This window comes from Salvelinus fontinalis, chromosome 7 (genome assembly GCF_029448725.1).
Source record: "Salvelinus fontinalis isolate EN_2023a chromosome 7, ASM2944872v1, whole genome shotgun sequence".
Taxonomy (NCBI): Eukaryota; Metazoa; Chordata; class Actinopteri; order Salmoniformes; family Salmonidae; genus Salvelinus; species Salvelinus fontinalis.
The window spans coordinates 39345827-39366141 of NC_074671.1; the positions used below are offsets into that span (position 1 = coordinate 39345827).

The window sequence follows — 20315 nt, forward strand, 5'->3', positions numbered from 1 at the left end:
TCTAGCCACTGGAATTGTTGCCCATTCTTCAAGTTGGATGGGTTCCGCTAGTGTACAGCAATCTTTAAGTCATACCATAGATTCTGGGCTTTGACTAGGCCATTCCTAGAGATTTAAATGTTTCCCCTTAAACCACTCGAGTGTTGCTTTAGCAGTATTCTTAGGGCTATTGTCCTGCTGGAAGGTGAACCTCCGTCCCAGTCTCAAATCTCTGGAAGACTGAAACAGGTTTCCCCTCAAGAATTTCCCTGTATTTAGCACCATCCAACATTACTTCAATTCTGACCAGTTTCCCAGTCCCTGCCGACGAAAAACATCCCCACAGCATGATGCTGCCACCACCATGATGCCAACACCACCATACACCCCATGGTGTTCTCGGGTGATGAGAGGTGTTGTGTTTGCTCCAGACATAACGTTTTCCTTGATGGCCAAATAGCTCAATTTTAATCTCATCTGACCAGAGTACCTTCTTCCATATGTTTGGGGAGTCTCCCACATGCCTTTAGGCGAACACCAAACGTGTTTGCAATTTTTTTTCTTTAAGCAATGGCTTTTTCTGGCCACTCTTCTGTAAAGCCCAGCTCTGTGGCTTAAAGTGGTCCTAGGAACAGATACTCCAATCTCCACTCTGGAGCTTTGCAGCTTCTTCAGGGTTATCTTTGGTCTCTTTGTTGCCTCTGATTAATGCCCTCCTTGCCTGGTCTGTGAATTTTTTGTGGGTGGCCCTCTCTTGGCAGGTTTGTTGTGGTGCCATATTCTTTCCATTTTTTAATAATAGATTTAATGGTGCTCCGTGGGATGTTCAAAGTTACGGATATTGTTTTATAACCCAACCCAGATCTGTACTTCTCCACAACTTTGTCCCCGGCCTGTTTGGAGAGCTCCTTGGTCTTCATGGTGCCGTTTGCTTAGTGGTGTTGCAGACTCTGGGGCCTTTCAGAACAGGTGTGTGTATATATATTTAGTGGCTTCATAGCAAAGGGGATGAATACATATGCATGCACCACTTTTCCATTAAATGTTTTTTTAAACAAATTATTTTTTTCATTTCACTTCACCAATTTGGACAATTTTGTGTATGTCCAATTTAAATTACAGGTTGTAATGCAACAAAATAGGAAAAATGCCAAGGGGGATGAATACTTTTGCAAGGCGCTGTACACACAGTATCATTCCAAAGTTTGGACACACCTACTCATTTAAGGGTTTTTCTTTTACTATTTTCTACATTGTAGAATAATAGTGAAGACATCAAAACTATGGAAATAACACATATGGAATCATGTAGTAACCCCCCAAAAATGTTAACAAATGAAATATTTTATATTTGAGGTTCTTCAAAGTAGCCACCCTTTGCCTTGATGACAGCTTTGCACACTCTTGGCATTCTCTCAACCACCTTCATGAGGTAGTCATCTGGAATGCATTTCAATTAACAGGTGTGCCTCCTTAAAAGTTAATTTGTGGAATTTATTTCCTTATTGCGTTTGAGCCAGTAAGTTGTGTTGTGACAAGGTAGGGGTGGTATACAGAAAATGGTCTTATTATGTCCATATTATGGCAAGAACAGCTCAAATAAGCAGATAAACGACAGTCCATCATTACTTTAAGACATTGAGGTCAGTCAATACTTTAAGTTTCTTCAAGTGCAATCGCAAAAACCATCAAGCGCTATGATGAAACTGGCTCTTATGAGGACCGCCACAGGAAAGGAAGACCCAGAGTTGCCTCTGCTGCAGAGGATATCAGGGCGCTTTGCTGGTGACACTATCAGAGATTTATTTAGAATTCAAGGCACACTTAACCAGCATGGCTACCATAGCATTCGGAAGCAATACGGCATCCCATCTGGCTTGTGCTTAGTGGGACTATCAATAGTTTTTCAACAGGACAATGACCCAAAACACACCTTCAGGCTGTGTAAGGGCTATTTCACTAAGAAAGAGAGTGATGAGTGCTTCACATTCCAGATTCACCTGGAATGCTTTTCCAACAGTCTTGAAGGAGTTCCCACATATGCAGAGCACTTGTTGGCTGCTTTTCCTTCACTATTCGGTCCGACTCGTCCCAAACAATCTCAATTTGATTGAGGTCAGATGATTGTGGAGGCCAGGTCATCTGATGCAGCACTCCATCACTGTCCTTCTTGATAAAATAGCCCTTACACAGCCTGGAGGTGTGTTGGGTTATTGTCCTGTTGAAAAAACAATGATAGTGGGACTAAGCCCAAACCAAATGGGATGGCGTATCACTACAGAATGCTGTGGTAGCCATGATTCCATATGTGTTATTTCATAGTTTTGATGTCTTCACTATTATTCTACAATGTAGAAAATCATAAAATAAAGAAAAACCCTGAGGTGTTCTAAAACTTTTGACCGGTAGTGTATATATAAAATACTGTATAAATAAAGAGCTATACTGGTCAACAGAAAGTGCACAATTTTCCTTTTAAATCAGACAATAGAGTTTTCCCAATTCAAAGCTCAACTATATCTGTGCATATCATCTATTACTAAGAGGTGCTCAGACTGTCACAGAGGAATCAAGTTCCTGGGCTGGGTTAGGTTAGTTGCTGATCAGCTCCAAGTAAAACAGGCAGGTTCTGGTAGGGAATTGGGAATGTTCAGCAAGAACCGGAATGGGTACTATAAACCAGTTCACTTCCAATAGATAAAGATTGGGCCCGCTAGCGATCAAATTGATAAGAGCTATCCATCCAACTATCAACTCAATTCGCCTGTGTACTCGAAAAAACGCATTCTTTTTGACTTTGGGCAAAGGGTAAAGTCCACAAAATGCAGTACACTCGGTTTGCTGCAGATTATAGTTTTGGAAACAGAAAACTGTATGGAGATCAAATGTTTAATAGATGAGATTATTAGCAGAATTACGGCCAAAACCCATGTCTTTCCATCTTCTTCCACTGACGGCCACTGGGCTTGCTCTCATCCCCATACTTGTTAGTGAATGGAAACACCAACCAGATGCTTCACATTTATACATCCGATTAAATATCTGGCTCATTGTTCTATCTGTGTCCAGGCCTTGCACATGACGTTCACATTACAGTACATAAAGAGCAGCCAAACACCTTGTCACCTCACTAACAGAGGAGAAGAGGCGTAAAATGATCATCCCATTGTCATCGTGTCTATATTTACTCTGATGAGAACTAAGTGTGGGTGGAGGGTTCAAACAAAGAATGGGATGAAACTGACCGAGAGCAACTGACCATAACTAAAACTCAATGAGGACGGCTGTTCTGTCTTCTCTGGACTCACACTGGGACAATACACCCATTAAATGAATGTTGACCGTTATAGGTTCAAATCCCAGGAAAAGTACTCAATAAGTCAGCAAGCAACACAGAGCCTAAATAGTCACCAGGACACACAAAGCTGAACTGACCCCCATCACCTGCCACTCAGAGACGTTTTCTCATCAAACAGTACCCTCTGGTGTTCACCGACAGGTACTGGCTGAGAATCCCCCTTTACTTAGCCAACGGCTGGCTCAACAATAAAATGAATTAACTATATTTCAAAATATATTTTTTTTTATTGATTTGTTCATCTTTGTGCTACAAACGTAAACCCTGAAGCTGATTTATGTTCTGTCAGTTGGTTGGGAAATGGGGTCCTGGGCATGAGGCCAGAGCTTTGAGGTTGTTCAGCACAGAGGCAAGACGCATCGCTTTGTACTTTCTCTCAGTGGGTTAGCAACAGTTAGCTTAGAAGACAGAGGAGACTGACTCACAGGCTAATTAGCTGAGGGGAAACATTAGCACTTTCGTAGCCAACCAAAACGTATGCCCGGTGTACACTACACGACTTTCAAAATCGTAACGTCGCTGAGCCCCTCACATTAAACTAACAGTCTTTCCTGTGGTTATTTTTGCCAACGTAAATGGTGCGCACACTAAACGTTCTGGCACAGGCAGGGTGTCACTAGGGTTGAATAATTTGGTCACCCCTCATAACTTAGCCTACTGTTCTGACTTGTTGGTGCACGGCCTACAGGCCTGTTTTAGAGAAATGTAATTGAATATTGTAAGAGCTTTCATTGACTGCTTATATAACCCCTTTATTTATCCTATGCTTCTAACTTGGTGTACAGGGAGAATACTGTAAGAATGGCCCATGTTCTGAATTCTGTCAATGTACATTTCAAAAGTGTTGAACAAGTAGTTATATTGACTACGTCCGTCCTACAGTAGCTCGCTCATTAAGGTCTTAATTGAAATAACGGATTGCCTCTTTTGCGCTTGTACAAACTATGGCATAAGGGAACGACATCTCAGTTGTCAGTAGAAACCATATTTGCCTAAGCAAGTCAGCCATATCAGCTATGTTACTTTTAAAAAAGCAGTACATGAGGCTGAGTTAACTGTTTTGCTGCCAGACAAGGCTCCGCTGATAGCCAGGTGTAGCGATGGTAAGAGTTCACTCATGGTGCTGAAAAGACAGCTCTGCTGTAGGGACAGCTTTATGTAGGCCCTAACAGTATGTGAGCACCGTTATAGGGCAATTAATGTATTTTTTAGTGGTATTGCCGGCAAGTATCTAAAAAGTAGATTTTTTTTGCCCCACCAAGATTTACATGCTAAAATCTGTGGGTCTGAATAAGGTCTGAATAGGTCTGCCTGCCCGCTCTCTTGGCTGCTGTATTTAACATTAGGCAAACAAGAACTTGCATCCCTCTTGGAATAGTCTATTGGTATAAGAAATGCAAGAACCAAAAATGTCTAGCTAACTACTCTAGCTTTGCATGCATGGGACTCCAATAGCTAAGGAGCATGTTTTAAAGGAGAGGCCAGCAGACCGCAGGTGCATGCGTACTGTGCAAGAGACAGAGTCTATCAATTATAAGCTTATTATGAATAACCCATCATTCATTAGCTAAATATAAGGCTAATACTGCATTGAATTTATTACCCAAAAGAGGTAGGCTAGGATACATAGAGATGTATATACACTGAACAAAAATAAAACGCAACACGGAACAATTTAAACGATTTTACTGAGGTACAGTTCATAAGGAAAATCATTCAAATTAAGTACTCATTAGGCCCTAATCTATGGATTTCACATGACTGGACAGGGGTGCAGCCATGGGTTGGCATAGGCCCACCCACTGGGGAGCCAGGCCCAGCCAATGGGAATGAGTTTATCCCCACAAAAGGGCTTTATTACAGACAGAAATACTCCTCAGTTTCATCATCACCTGTCCGGGTGGCTGGTCTCGGGAGATTCACGCAGGTGAAGAAGCCGGCTGTGGAGGTCTTGGGCTGGCGTGGTTACACGTGGTCTGCTTTTGTAAGGCCGATTGGACGTACTGCCAAATTCTCTAAAATGACGGTGGTGGCTTATGGTAGAGAAATTAACATTCAATTATCTGGCAACAGCTCTGGTGGACATTCCTGCCATCAGCATGCCAATTGCAGGCACCCTCAAAAGATGAAACATCTGTGGCATTGTGTTGTGTGACAAAACTGCCTATTTTAGAGAGGCCTTTTATTGTCCCCAGGACAAGGTGAACCTGTGTAATGATCATGCTGTTTAATCAGCTTCTTGATATGCCACACCTGTTATGTGGACAGATGATCTTGGCAAAGGAGAAATGCTCACTAACAGGCATGTAAACAAATGTGCACAAAATCAGATAAGCTTTTTGTGCACATGGAAAATTTCTGGGTCTTTTATTTCAGCTCATGAAACCAACACTTTACATGTTGCATTTATATTTTTGTTCTATATACAGTACCTGTCAAAAGTTTGGACAAACCTACTCATTCATGGGTTTTTCTGTATTTTGACCATGTTCTACATTGTAGAATAATATTGAAGACATCAAAACTATGAAATAACACATATGGAATCATATAGTAACCAAAGTGTTAAATCAAAATACATTTTATATTTGAGATTCTTCAAAGCAGCTACCCTTTGCCTTGATGACAGCTTTGCACACCCTTGGCATTCATTGAAGCAGCTTCATGAGGCAGTCACCTAGAATGCATTTCAATTAACAGGTGTGCCTTGTTAAAAGTTAATTTGTGGAATTTATTTCCTTCTTAATGCATTTGATCCAATCAGTTGTGTTGTGACAAGGTAGGGGTGGTATACAGAAGATAGCCCTATTTGGTAAAAGACCAAGTCCATATTATGGCAAGAAATGCTCAAATACGCAAAGAGAAACAAGAGCCCATCATTACTTTAAGACATGAAGGTCAGTCAATCTGGAAAATTAAGAACTTTTAAAGTTTCTCCAACTGCAATCGCAAAAACCATCAAGCGCTATGATGAAACTGGCTCTCATGAGGACCGCCACAGGAAAGGATGACCCAGAGTTGCCTCTGCTGCAGAGGATAAGTTCATGAGAGTTAACTGCACCTCAGATTGCAGCCCAAACAAAAGCTTCAGACGTCAAGTAACAGACACATCTCAACATCAACTGTTCAGAGGAGACTGCGTGAAATCAGGCCTTCATGGTCAAATTGCTGCAAAGAAACCACTACTAAAAGGACACCAATAATAAGAAGAGAATTGCTTGGACAGAGAAACGCGAGCAATAGACATTAGACCGGTGGAAAACTGTCCTTTGATCTGATGAGTCCAAATTTGAGACTTTTGGTTCAAACCTCCGTGTCTTTGTGAAACAGAGTAGGTGAACGGATGATCTCCGCATGTGTTGTTTACACATGAAGCATGGAAGAGGAGGTGTGGTGGTTCTTTGCTGGTGACACTGTCTGATTTATGTAGAATTCAAGACACACTTTGCCAGCATGCTTACCACAGCATTCTGCAGCGATACCCCATCCTATCTGGTTTGTGCTTAGTGGGACCATCATTTGTTTTTGTTCAACAGGACAATGACACAAAACACCTCCAGGGTGTGTAAGGGCTATTTGACCAAGAAAGAGAGTGATGGAGTGCTGCATCAGATGACCTGGCCTCCACAATCACTTGACCTCAACACAATTGAGATGATTTTGGATGAGTTGGTCCACAGAGTGAAGGAAAAACAACCAACAAGTGCTCAGCATATATGGGTACTCCGTAATATATATGGGTACTCGGTCACCTAATAATCCCCAGTTTACAATTGGCTCATTCATCCCCCTCTCCCCTGTAACTATTCCCCAGGTCGTTGCTGTAAATGAGAACGTGTTCAGTCAACTTACCTGGTAAAATAACGGATAAATAAATACAAAAATAAAAAAGACTTGTAAAAGTATTGCTCATAAAGCTGGTTGAGAGAATGCCAAGAATGTGCAAATCTGTCATCAAGGCAAAGGGTGGCTACTTTGAGGAATATAAAATGTATTTTTATTTGTTTACTACTTGTTTGGTTACTACATGATTCCATATGTGTTATTTCATAGTTTTGATGTCTTCACTATTATTCTACAATGTAGAAAATAGTAGAAATATAGAAAAACCCTTGAATGAGTAGGTGTGTCCAAACTTTTGACTGGTACTGTATCTATCTATCTATATCAATCTTGAACAGGATTATCTATTTTGGATGCAATTTGAACGGAATTGCTGTAGAAAAAGACTGCGTGGGAGTGCTCGCACGTGCACTGATTTCAATTAATGATATTCGAGTGATAAGCTGTTTTAAAACTCTGCACCTACAATTTAAAAAATATAGTCTTTACAATAAAAAAGAAATAAGGTGACCTCCGAAAGCCAGATGGAGATGTGTAAATTAGACGTGCATTCGGTCCTTATATTACTGTAGAATAGGCTATGCTGCAGCAAATGTAGGCCTACCTGTCACAAGAAAAAAAGTTCCCATGATGGGATGATAAGCCTACATGCATACCGAGATGGGCTGTCGGTCTCCACCCTGAGCGTTGATGATTGATCATGCGGAGAGCAGAGAGAAGGCACATTTAGACATTGCATAGAATTTAACAGTTCCATTTCACATCACGCTGTTTATATAAATCATTTATTTATAATTTCCTGGTTTCTCGCAGTTATTTATCCCGGGAAAGGGGAGTGGTTTTGGGCGATAAATCTCGGCAACCTGGTTCCCGCCATTCAACCCTAGGTATCATGCACTACAAGATTTTTCACTCGGTCGTGAAGATTCTCGATACCGCTACGCTGTCTCGTGAAAACGATGTGATGATGTGGATAGATTGTTAACATACGTAGAACGAGTTGTAGCTCAAAGCAGCCTAATAAACGTTCAGTCAGACATTAATGCTTGCCAGACTAAAAAAAAAATCGAACCAATTGAATAACATTTCTTGTGAATTTCAGAGCTGTAACGATTTGAGACTTTGGCTTTGGTTAAAGGCAAGTACAAACGCATTGGCCTACTAGTAGTAGCCTGGTCATCGATCCTGCTCGAGAGTACACATTCTGGGTGATGCGAAACATCGCCTCACTGGCTTCTTCTCTGGCGAGCTCTCATTAGCTGCTGCTGATCACCGTTCTCAAAACCTTTGTTCTAATAAAAATCAAACCTGTTTGAAAATATCGGGACATCTGGCATCGCTCAAAGACGGGATCAGTAGACACATAGTGGAGAGAGTTGCGAATGAGATTTCAATTTAGCTTTGTGTTGAGGCAGGGCAGAATGCTAATTACAAAAATTCCCAGAGTTGATCACATGGGAACAGTCAGCACAACAGAGACTGAGACAAATTGTCCAGTCACAGCAAATAGCTAGCCAACTACCCTTTTGTTTTTCCATAACACCAGCAAATGTACCACAATGCCTGAGACGATGGTGACAAAGTGGAAATATTTGCACTTATAAAACTAGCACTCCTCCGCTGTGTGATACACACTACTCTAAAGACAACCATGCCAGAGTGTACTCAAAGGCAATTGTGTGGAATACAAAGTCCATAGCATTTAGCACAACAAAAACTCCTCAATTAAAACATTCCTCTTTGCAGGACCTTCTTCAGACCATCGTCCCTGGACTCTTCGAGCACAGGGCCAAGCAGACTGGATCCTCTCTCCTTGCTCTCCCTTTGTCTATTCCTCCCCCTCTGTCGGCACAACCAGGTTCCCCATTCACACAGCGCACTGAGCATGAGCACCCAGGCCCCATTGAAGTGAGACACAATGAGAACCCTGTTTAAATCGTGTCTTCAAAACAAAAGACGAAAACAGATAAACACGGCACGTCCTCATGCCAAATATCAATTCAACTTTAGGGATGGGTTGGACAATACCAAGCCTTGCAGTTTCTTTTCAAAGTGTACTTTGAGTGGCAATTACACAGACCACATCTTGGCTCTGGCCAAAATGAAAATCGCAGCAGCTCCTTTCAGATTTCAAATAGGCTCTTCCTCGCACTCCCCCCACGATTATTATGACACATCAACATTTCCACCATGACCCAGAAGTGCACTTAGGCACTGCTTACTCAGCAACCAGGGGAGCCAAAGCACTCTGATAAAGAAAAGAGTATCCCTTTTCAAATACTATACAGATATACTCCCATCTCAACCCCAGTAACCCACCACGCTTCAGACAGACTGCCTGGGTGTATGTGTGTGTAAGTTCACCAGTTGCTGCACAAGACGCTGTGGATTGCACAATTCCAACAAAATACAGCAACCCCAAATGGAAGCAGACACAGAGAGACAAAGCTGCAGAAGACATAAGCCTTCAAAGAACTGGTGCATAGAGGGAGAGAGAAAAGGAGAGGTTTTTGGGAGCCATGTGTGTCAGAGCCTCTTATCTGAGCAGGCTTTCAGTGCCGACAGGAGGCTCTCCCTCCTCCCCAAAAACACCCACCCCTCTCTGACCTAAATGCTTACTCAACAGACACCAAATCAGTTACACAAACCAGACCCCTTCCTATCCCACCACAGCCTGCCACTTTGCTCGGCAGCCCCAGGCCCGCCACAGCAAATAAATTACATTTAACAATGCATTAACAAGCAGAGATATGTCAGCTCAAAATATGGATGAACAGTAGTAACAAGACAAGACACAGAGACAAGGAGAGAATGAGAGGAGGAGGCCCAAAAAGGCTGCTGCGTCTGGTAACCCTAAAGAGCCACGGAAGCCTACCTTTCATGATGCCCTTGTCTCAGTGAACGCTGTAGATTTGTCCTCTGACAAACAGCCTCCGATGCCAGATTGGTCCAGAGTGGGAAGAGAAAGAAAGAGGAGAGAGAGGGAGGCAGGGCAGGACTAAGTCACATGACAACCAGACTGGGGGAGAAACTAACTGGCGGTTCCCAGTTCCTGTGTGCGTCCCAAATGGCCCCTTATTCCCTATATACTGCACTACTTTTGACCAGAGCATTATGATACCTGGTCAAAAGTAGAGCACTATAAAAGGAATAGGGGGCCATTTGGAACACACACCTATGCCAGCCAGGCCAGGGCTCCCCACCAGTAACCACAGCCAACACGACCCACAAAGCCACGGGCGGTGACAGGGTTTGGCGGTGACAGGAAAAGGTTGGCCTGCTGTCACCTGTCTATTCGGACGGCCATTAGACAGCTAGTCTGCATCCGAAATGGCAGACTAGCTGATGACGAAAACTATTCCCTATATATTGCACTACTTTTGACCAAAACAAAGTAAGAAATATGGTGCTATTGGGACACACCCTTAGTCTGCTTTGTGTTTCTCTCTGGCCCTTAGGATTCTGCCCAGAGAAGAGTTAACCAATCAACAGGCTGAACTGTCGTTGGCGCAATGGAACTCGTTATCGTTGAGAGAAAAGGAGAGCAAAAGGAGTCATTGGCTAGAACAATCTCCATGGAAGGAGGGATGGATGTGGGTCAACTGTAAGAGATGATGAGCCAAACAGAGGGACAGTAAAAAGAGAAGGAAAAAACTATAACAAAAGAGGAGAAAACAACTTTCCCACATGGATGGATGCCAACACACAAACAGTCTACGCTCACTGTCCTGCAGTAGACTGTTCCTGTCAGATGTGAACAAAGCTTCTCATCCAGGTCGAAGGTCAGAGGTTAAGTGGGGTCTATGTCGCCCAGGTTACTGATATTAATGTGCCGACACACAGATAGGCATTCAAACCACAGAGGTTTTTTTTTCTTATAAGATAATTCACCATTTGCAGAAGGGGTCAGGTTTGCAAACAGTCAATTGTGTAGAAAACTAAAATGTCAGCAATGCAGTTTGTTGAATATGGCAATCAGCCTAAAGCTCACAAAAAAACTTAAAAGATCTGGCAGCACTGAAGATAAGGACGGAGTAAGAGGTTCTGAAGGGGCCTACTACTGGAATGGTCTTTAGATAAGGGAGCGGAGCAGAGCAGAGACTGAAGGACAGGCAGGCAGGCTCTCTATCAGCTTTACAGTGTAAAAATACCAGCTCTCTCCGTTTCACAAGCTGTCGTTGTCCTAAAAGGGCATCCTTTTCCCTTTAACGTGCACTACTTTTAACCAGAGCCAAATGGGCCCTGGTCAAAAGTAGAGCACTAAATAGGGAATCGGGTGCTATTTGGGACACACTATCTGTTGGGGCAATGTAAAAATACCAGTGCTCCCTCTGTCTCTCTGCAGTAACAGTGTGGATAAGCAAGCAAGGCGACTGCATAAGCAACTAACACTTCACAAGACTTAGCCTTCTTCCGGCAACAGTTTGTCAATGACAAATTCTAAGTCGGAAGAAACAGTTTACCAAATCATACCATCATTTCTATGTTTGGTTCTGTAAAAATTGGTGAAAAACAACAGAAGTTTGGATGTGTTATGGTAATGACCATTGGATAGGACTGTCCTACAGCAACTCTTCTTTCCCAAATGAACAGGAGGAATGTATCATAAACAAACATCTGGTATCCTGAGTATTCGGTCTGTGCGAACGCAACGCATGAGAGATGGGTGCTAAAGCGCGGATTTGGGGATGTGTGATAGACAGCCTTTGCAAGTCTAATCTGCAATTATACTGGTCTATACTTGTCACATTAAATGTACAGAACTTATGCTCAATAGCATTTCAAAATGTTATTGAGCATAAGCTCTGTACATTAAGGAAATAGACGCTTGGTTCAAATAGAATCCCGTCTCTAATAAGCGGCGGTTGTGTTCAGTGATTGAAAATAAACACCCAAGCTATGAATTGAAGTTTTACGATAGTCTCCCATTGACATCAATGCACGACTAAGTGAAAATTAATCTTAAATGGAACTTAGGATTTGCCCCTAAAAACTCTCAGATCAGTGGGAATGACGGAAACTAGATAAGGAGGACTGGATCCATTTAATATCCCCCACACATTAACGACTAAAACAAAAGACACATCCAGGTCTTCGTCAGGAAGCACTGCAAATCATATTATCTGCAACTCAAAATTGTATTTGTCACATACTTGTGATTATTTGAAAATTGTGCACCCAACATAGGCAGCTACTGCCACTTTAAGAACTAGAATGAATTTGATCACATGTTGTGATTCTCACCAAATATGTTGTTCTTACACTATTCAAACACCATAATCAAATAAACAGAGTATGAAGCACTTAGCCTATAGATCACATATTTCAAACAAATAATAGTAACTACATAAGTCCACACATATTTTGGAATTTCTCTGCATCCTTGACAATCGCTAAACAATATCCAAAATCGCGTTTTTCCCCACAAATCTGCACGTCATCATCTTCTCTCTTTTTGTGGCACCAATGTGAGTGGTCATTTCAGGGGAAGCAGCGTTGCAGTATAGTGTGTGGTGCGGGAATTGCGAACTTCGGGAGCTTTGTGTTCACATTGCCCTAAAAAAAGGGAAACAGACCCTGGAATTCAGGCGAAACGAACTCAGACCACCTCTCGAAATGTTCTCAGTTCATTACGGGGGCACTTTTGAGGGGTCTTATTTCCTTTGGAGTGTTCATAATGCACAAAAAAATTAAGAGAACCACAATGAGTTCACAAAACAAGGGTGAAAGAGGCCAACTGTGAAAACACCCTTAGTGTCTTTGCTTATGTCCTGTACACTAATATCTCCCAGTCTCTTCATCTCGCACTGACAGACACCAGAGTATCTGTGTGTACAAAGTACAAACTAGTGTGTTCAGGACTACAATAGAACAAAAATACAGCATATTTCCGTATGGTTTTGGGCTATGAGATTATGCACAACGGATTCAGAATAGGGACAGATTGGGAACGATGACAAGGCAATGTGACATAACATGTCAACCAGTGGAGGGTCCTCAGAGGTAGAAGGGAAGGACCATCCTCCTTAGTAAATGTCATAAAAATATTGAAACATGAAAAAGTTAAACTTTTTAGATAAAACTATACTAAATATTTTCACATAACCAAATAATTGATTAAAACACACTGTTATGCAATGTAGTTTACAGTAGCCTCAACAGCACTCTGTATGGTAGCACAATGGTGTAGTCGGAGTACAGCTAGTTTCTGTCCTCCTACAGTGGTTCTTCCTTTAAAAGTTACGAGCTTATGCCGCAACTGTTAGTGGTAGATGGTAGCATTCTGTGATTGCACCACACTATCAAAAGGGGGAGTTAGAACGCTGACCTATCAGTAGTCTAAACTGCGGCACAAATGTACTATCTTTTGCAAATTAATGGAGTTATCAGTCTGAGAGTCTCTTTTCTCTGGCACTAGAGTCCTGCATCAGGCAACAACAACAAAAAACTGTCGGTGGTCCTGGAGTTAAGAGAGAACTTGGGTAAATACAAAAATGGGGGAAATACACTTTTCTCTCCCTCTAAAAACAGAAATAAATCGTCAAATAACAAACGGGCTTTACTTACAAATTAGTAAGAATGTCTTACCCCATGTTCAAGAATGGGCTTTATCCAGATTACAACCGCTCACTTTGAAAATGAAATTTCCAAAATATATATTTATTTTTTTCATCAAAAATACCAGCAACAGTGTGTGAAAACCTTGTCAAACGTTTTCTGTAAGTCTTCACCTCTGTCATTGCCAACAAAGGGTATCTAACAAAGTATTGAGATAAACTTTTGTTATTGACCAAATACTTATTTTCCACCATAATTTGCAAATAAATTAATTGAAAATCCTACAATGTGATTTTCTGGATTTTTTTTTCTCATTTTGTCTGTCATAGTTTAAGTGTACCTATGATGAACATTACAGGCCTCTCATCTTTTTAAGTGGGAGAACTTGCACAATTGGTGGCTGACTAAATACTTTATTGCCCCACTGTATATCTTTAGAGTTTAGTCGGGAGATAGTAACTCGTTAAATAACTTTTCCCGTGGTGCCCCAGATTACTATTTAATTAATTGTTATATGATTAATTGAATTGTGTTATAATTGAACGTAGTATGTAATTATTTTATAAAATATCAGTCAAACACATTAATGATAGTCACAACAACGGTTTCATTTAAGGACAAAAAAATTGACAGCTGTATAGATTGCAAAACAGTTTGAAAATCTCTTCCCATGTACTGATTCCATGGCACATGGTTTATGAATTGACACGCAATTTTCCGTTGTTCCTGAAGGCCCTAATCTCCTCACTTAATAAATGAATAGAGATCCTGGTCATGGTGCTACAGTATGTTGTTACATCATAATCAAAGTGAGGACAATCACCGATCTGCTGTATACTTATGACCTATTGTAAACTGGAGTCTCACCTTTCCAGTACTCCTCACCCCGCCCCAAATGATATTGTGACCAAAGAGAACAGACAAAATGGACATAGTTTTCATCAAGCCAGCTTGTTTCTATGGTCCTACCCATTCCAGGGACTGTAACCACCAGAGGACTTGAAAACAATGTTTCCATAACGTACTGCAGGCCTAAAACCTAAGGGTTTAACCTTCTGAATGAACTTCTCTAGGGTAGGAGGCAGCTTTCAGAATTTTGGATGAAATGCATGCCCAAATTAAACTGCCTGCTTCTCGGGCCCAGAAGATATGATATGCATATAACTGGTAGATTTGATTAGAAAACACAAAAGTTTCCAAAACTGTTAAAATAGTGTCTGGGAGTATAACAGAACTGATTTGGCAGGCGAAAACCTGAGAAAAATCCATTCAGGAAGTAGTTTATTTTTTGGTTTTATATTTTTCTATTCAATGCCATTACAGTATCCATTGACTTAGGACTCAAATTGCAGTTTCTATGCCTTCCACTAGATGTCAACAGTCTTTAGAAATTGTTTCAGGCTTGTATCCTGAAAAATGAGGAAGTAAGAGCAGTCTGAATGAGTGGACCCTAAAGTGTCACAGAGCTTTTTCATGCGCGCGACCGAGAGAGTGCCTTTCTTGTTTACCTTTTAAATTGACGACGTTATTGTCCGGTTGAAATATTATCGATTATTTAGGCTAAAAACAACCTGAGGATTGAATATAAACATCGTTTGACATGTTTCTATGAACTTTACGGATACAATTTGGATTTTTTTTGTCTTCCTGTTTTGACTGTGTTCTGAGCCTGTGGATTACTGAAGAAAACGCGCAAACAAAACAGAGGTTTTTGGATATAAAGAGACTTTATCGAACAAAAGGAACATTTATTGAGTAAATGAATGTCTGCTGAGTGCAACCATATGAAGATCATTAAAGGGATTAATTTTCTCTCTATTTCTGACATGTGTAACTATTCTACTTGGCTGGTTACTTTTTGTAATGATTTGTCTAGTGGGCTATGTTCTCAAATAATCGTAAGGTATGCTTTTGCCATAAAGCATTTTTTTAAATCTGACACCGTGGTTGGATTCACAAGAAGTTAATCTTTAAACCTATGTAAAATATGTTTTGTTTTCTGAATATTTATAATGAGTATTTCTGTATTTGAATTTGGCACCCAGCAGTTTCACTGGCTGTTGAAGAGGTGGGACGCTAACGTCTCACATACCCAAGAGAGGTTAATGATTATATTGAAGATATTAAGAAGTGGCTTCTTAATGAGTTCCGAGAGCCGATTTGTTATCCAATGATAATAATAATAATAATTATTATTATTATTAACCCTGCATTATAATTATGAAAAGGCACTTGGATATTAGATATGTTTTCAAACAAGTATTTTTCACAAGGGCTATTAGCAGAACAACAGACACGATGTGGTCCCAAAAACACCTTTCTGACATAGGGTCCAGCATATCTCTTGATGTCACTGAATGTCTCGCCAGCTTTGATTCATGCCTGGGCCTGCAGCACGCAAAGGTCTTTGTTTGTCAAACAAATCATTGGGTAGAAACTACAGAACAGTACAAAACAAGAGAACACACATGGTTAATGTTCTGGAGAAAAAAAGAAAAAAAAAAAACACAAAAGTTTGGGGTCAATAAGAAATTACCTTGTTTTTGAACGAAAAGCATTTTTTGGTCCATTAAAATAACATCAAATTGATCAGAAAAACAGTGTAGACATTGTTAATGTTGTAAATGACTATTGTAGCTGGAAACGGCAGATTTTTTATTGAATATCAACATAGGCGTACAGAGGCCCATTATCAGCAACCATCACTCCTGTGTTCCAATGGCACGTTGTGCTAGCTAATCCAAGTTAATCATTTTAAAAAGGCTAATTGATCATTAGAAAACCCTTTTGCAATTATGTTAGCACAGCTGAAAACTGTTGTCCTGATTAAAGAAGCAATAAAACTGACCTTCTTTAGACTTGTTGAGTATCTGGAGCGTCAGCATTTGTGGGTTCGATTACAGGCTCAAAATGGCCAGAAACAAAGGACTTTCTTCTGAAACTCGTCAGTCTATTCTTGTTCTGAGAAATTAAGGCTATTCCATGCGAGAAATTGCCAAGAAACTGAAGAACTCGTACAAAAACACCAGTCCCAACCTCAATAGTGAAGAGGCAACTCCGGGATGCTGGCCTTCATTTCTCAGAACAAGAATAGACTGACGAGTTTCAGAAGAAAGTCCTTTGTTTCTGGCCATTTGTTTCTGTGCCCTGTTAGTGGTAGATGGTAGCATAACCAGTGCCTGCAACCTGGTTCAGGTTATCAGTCAATCTACCAGGGTAGTTACAAACAGCACAGGAATGAAATCATCAACATGTATTGATCACATCTTTACTAATGCTGCAGAAATTTGCTTGAAAGCAGTATCCAGATCCATCACATGTAGTGATCACAATATAGTAGCCATATCTAGGAAATCCAAAGCTCCAAAGGCTGGGCCTAATATAGACTACACGTTTTATAGTGATTCCTATGATGTCAAGAATATCTGGTTGGTCCGTGGTGTGTAATGAGGAGCAAACAGACACTGCACTTGACACATTTATGAAATTGCTTGTTCCAGTTGCTAATAAACATGCACCCATTAAGAAAATGACTAAAAACGGTTAAATCCTTTTGATGAGGAATTTAAAAATTGTATGGTTGAGAGGGATGAGGCAAAAGGAATGGCAAATAATTCTGGCTGCACAAACATATTGCAAATTGAGAAATCATGTGACTAAACTGAATAAAACGAAGAAACTACACTATAAAACCAAGATAAATGAAATAAAGAATGATAGTAAAAGCACCTTATATTAAATTCTGGGAAAAAAGGCAAACTCAGCACCATCATTCATTGAAACAGATGGCTCATTCGTCACAAAACTCACTGATATTGCCAACTACTTTAATTATTTTTTTAAATTGGCAAGATTAGCAAACTTAGGCAAAACATGCCAGCAACAAATGCTGACACTACACATCCAAGTATATCTGACCAAATTATGGAAGACTAACATTGTAATTTTAAATCCCATAAAGTTAGTGTGGAAGAGGTGAAAAAATGCTTGTTGTCTATGAACAATCACAAGCCACCGGGGTCTGACAACTTGGATGGAAAATTACTGAGGATAATAGCGGAAGATATTGCCATTCCCATTTGCCACATCTTCAATTTAAGCCAACTAGAAAGTGTGTGCCCTCAGCCTTGGAGGGAAGCTAAAGTCATTCCGCTACCTAAGAACAGTAAAGCCCCTTTTACTGGCTCACATTGCCGACCAATGAGCCTGTTACCAACCCTTAGTAAACTTTTGAAAAAATTGTGTTTGACCAGATACAATGCTATTTTACAGTAAACAAATTGGACAACAAACTTTCAGCATGCTTATAGAGAATGATATTCAATGAGCACAGCACTTACACAAATGACTGATGATTGGCTGAGAGAAAATGATGATAAAAAGATTGTGGGGGCTGTTTTGTTAGACTTCAGTGCAGCTTTTGACATTATCGATCATAGTCTGCTGCTGGCAAAACGTATGTGTTATGGCTTTACACCCCCTGCTATATTGTGGATAAAGAGTTACCTTTCTAGCAGAACACAGAGTGTGTTCTTTAATGGAAGCCTTTCCAACAAAATCCAGGTAGAATCAGGAATTCCCTAGGGCAGCTGTCTAGGCCCATTACTTTTTTCAATCTTTACTAATGAATTGTATGTGGATGACTCACTGTACATGTCAGCTATTACAGTGACTGAAATGACTGCAACACTTGGTTTCACAGTGGGTGGCAAGGAATAAGTTAGTCCTAAATATTTCTAAAACTAAAAGCATTACAATTTGGGACAAATCATTCACTAAACCCTAAATCTCAACTACGTCTCGTAATGAATAATGTGGAAATTGAGCAAGTTGAGATGACTAAACTGCTTGGAGTAACACTAGATTGTAAACTGTCATGGTCAAAACATATTGATACAACAGTAGCTAAGATTGGGATAAGTCTGTCCATAATGAAGCGCTGCTCTACCTTCTTGAAAGCACTGTCAACAAGGCAGGTCCTACAGGCCCTAGTTTTGTCGCACCTGGACTACTGTTCAGTTGTGTGATCAGGTGCCACAAAAAAAGGACTTAGGAAAATTGCATTTGGTTCAGAACAGGGCAGAACGGCTGGCCCTTGGATGTACACAAAGAGCTAATATTAATAATATGCATGTCAATCTCTCCTGGCGCAAAGTGGAGGAGAGATTGACTTCATAATTACTTGTATTTATGAGAGGCATTGACATGTTGAACGCACTGAGCTGTGCGTTTAAACTACTGGCACACAGCTCAGACACCCATGCATACCCCACAAGACATGCCACGAGGTCTCTTCACAGTTCCCAAGTCCAGAACAGACTACGGAAGGTGCACAGTACTAAATAGAGCCATGACTACATGGAATTCCAGTCCACATCAAGTAACTCATACAAGCAGTAAAATTTGATTTAAAAAAAAGATTAAAAAAATAAATAAATAAAAATAAATCACCTTATGGAACAGCGGGGACTGTGAAGCAACACAAACATAGGCACAGACACATGCATACACACACGTACATATGGTTTTGTACTGTATATACACTGCTCAAAAAAATAAAGGGAACACTTAAACAACACAATGTAACTCCAAGTCAATCACACTTCTGTGAAATCAAACTGTCCACTTAGGAAGCAACACTGATTGACAATAAATTTCACATGCTGTTGTGCAAATGGAATAGACAACAGGTGGAAATTACAGGCAATTAGCAAGACACCCCCAATAAAGGAGTGGTTCTGCAGGTGGTGACCACAGACCACTTCTCAGTTCCTATGCTTCCTGGCTGATGTTTTGGTCACTTTTGAATGCTGGCGGTGCTTTCACTCTAGTGGTAGCATGAGACGGAGTCTACAACCCACACAAGTGGCTCAGGTAGTGCAGCTCATCCAGGATGGCACATCAATGCGAGCTGTGGCAAAAAGGTTTGCTGTGTCTGTCAGCGTAGTGTCCAGCATTTCACAGAAGTGTGATTTTTTTTAGCAGTGTATGTGGTAGTGGTGGTGTAGGGGCCTGAGGGCACACAGTCTGAACATATTGTAAATTTGTAAAATTGCATAAACTGCCTTAATTCTGTTGGACCCCAGGAAGAGTAGCTGCTGGCAGCAGCTTAATAGAAATACACACAGTTAAATGGTGAGCTGGGTGGGGTGGGGGGTAAAGAGAGAACAAGAGAGGAGACAGTCTAGGGGAAGGAGGGAGAATGATTAAGGACGGACCGTTTGAAGTAGCTGAGGACAGAGCAGGAATGAGTGCATAGGTTACCTGCAAAAGCAATTTGAACCCCGTTCCTAGGAGAGAATGTAGAAAACAAGAACATGGACAGAGAGAAAACAGGGAATTCCCTAAACTCCCTCCCCTACTTGTTCCTAAATCAGATTAGGATGTGTCCAGAATGCCACTCCGCCCTATATAAAGGCTGACCAAACTGACGTTTGGTTTGGCCCGCCAGGACCACTAGGGGGCCCCCAACCAAAATAAAGTCAGTCAGTCGGGGTCTTAACTCACTGTTTAAAGATAGCATAGTAGAATGATCAAATGTTGAAATTTCAGGTTGTTTAGTTTTCCTCTTGTAATG

General features: G+C 40.9%; 1 protein-coding gene across 8 annotated transcripts in view; it reads right to left on the reverse strand.

The window, feature by feature from the left end:
• The window catches only part of LOC129859466 (supervillin-like), a 154220-nt gene that overhangs the window by 123908 nt on the left and 9997 nt on the right, over positions 1-20315 (reverse strand). Inside the window, exon 1 of one of the 8 annotated variants that reach the window (XM_055929296.1) lies at positions 10056-10163. The exons of the other annotated variants lie outside the window; for them this stretch is intronic. Coding sequence (XP_055785271.1) covers positions 10056-10062 — 7 coding nt within the window. The 5' untranslated portion in view covers positions 10063-10163. Of the gene's footprint in view, positions 1-10055; positions 10164-20315 lie in introns of those variants that run through there. 8 annotated transcript variants of the gene reach the window in all.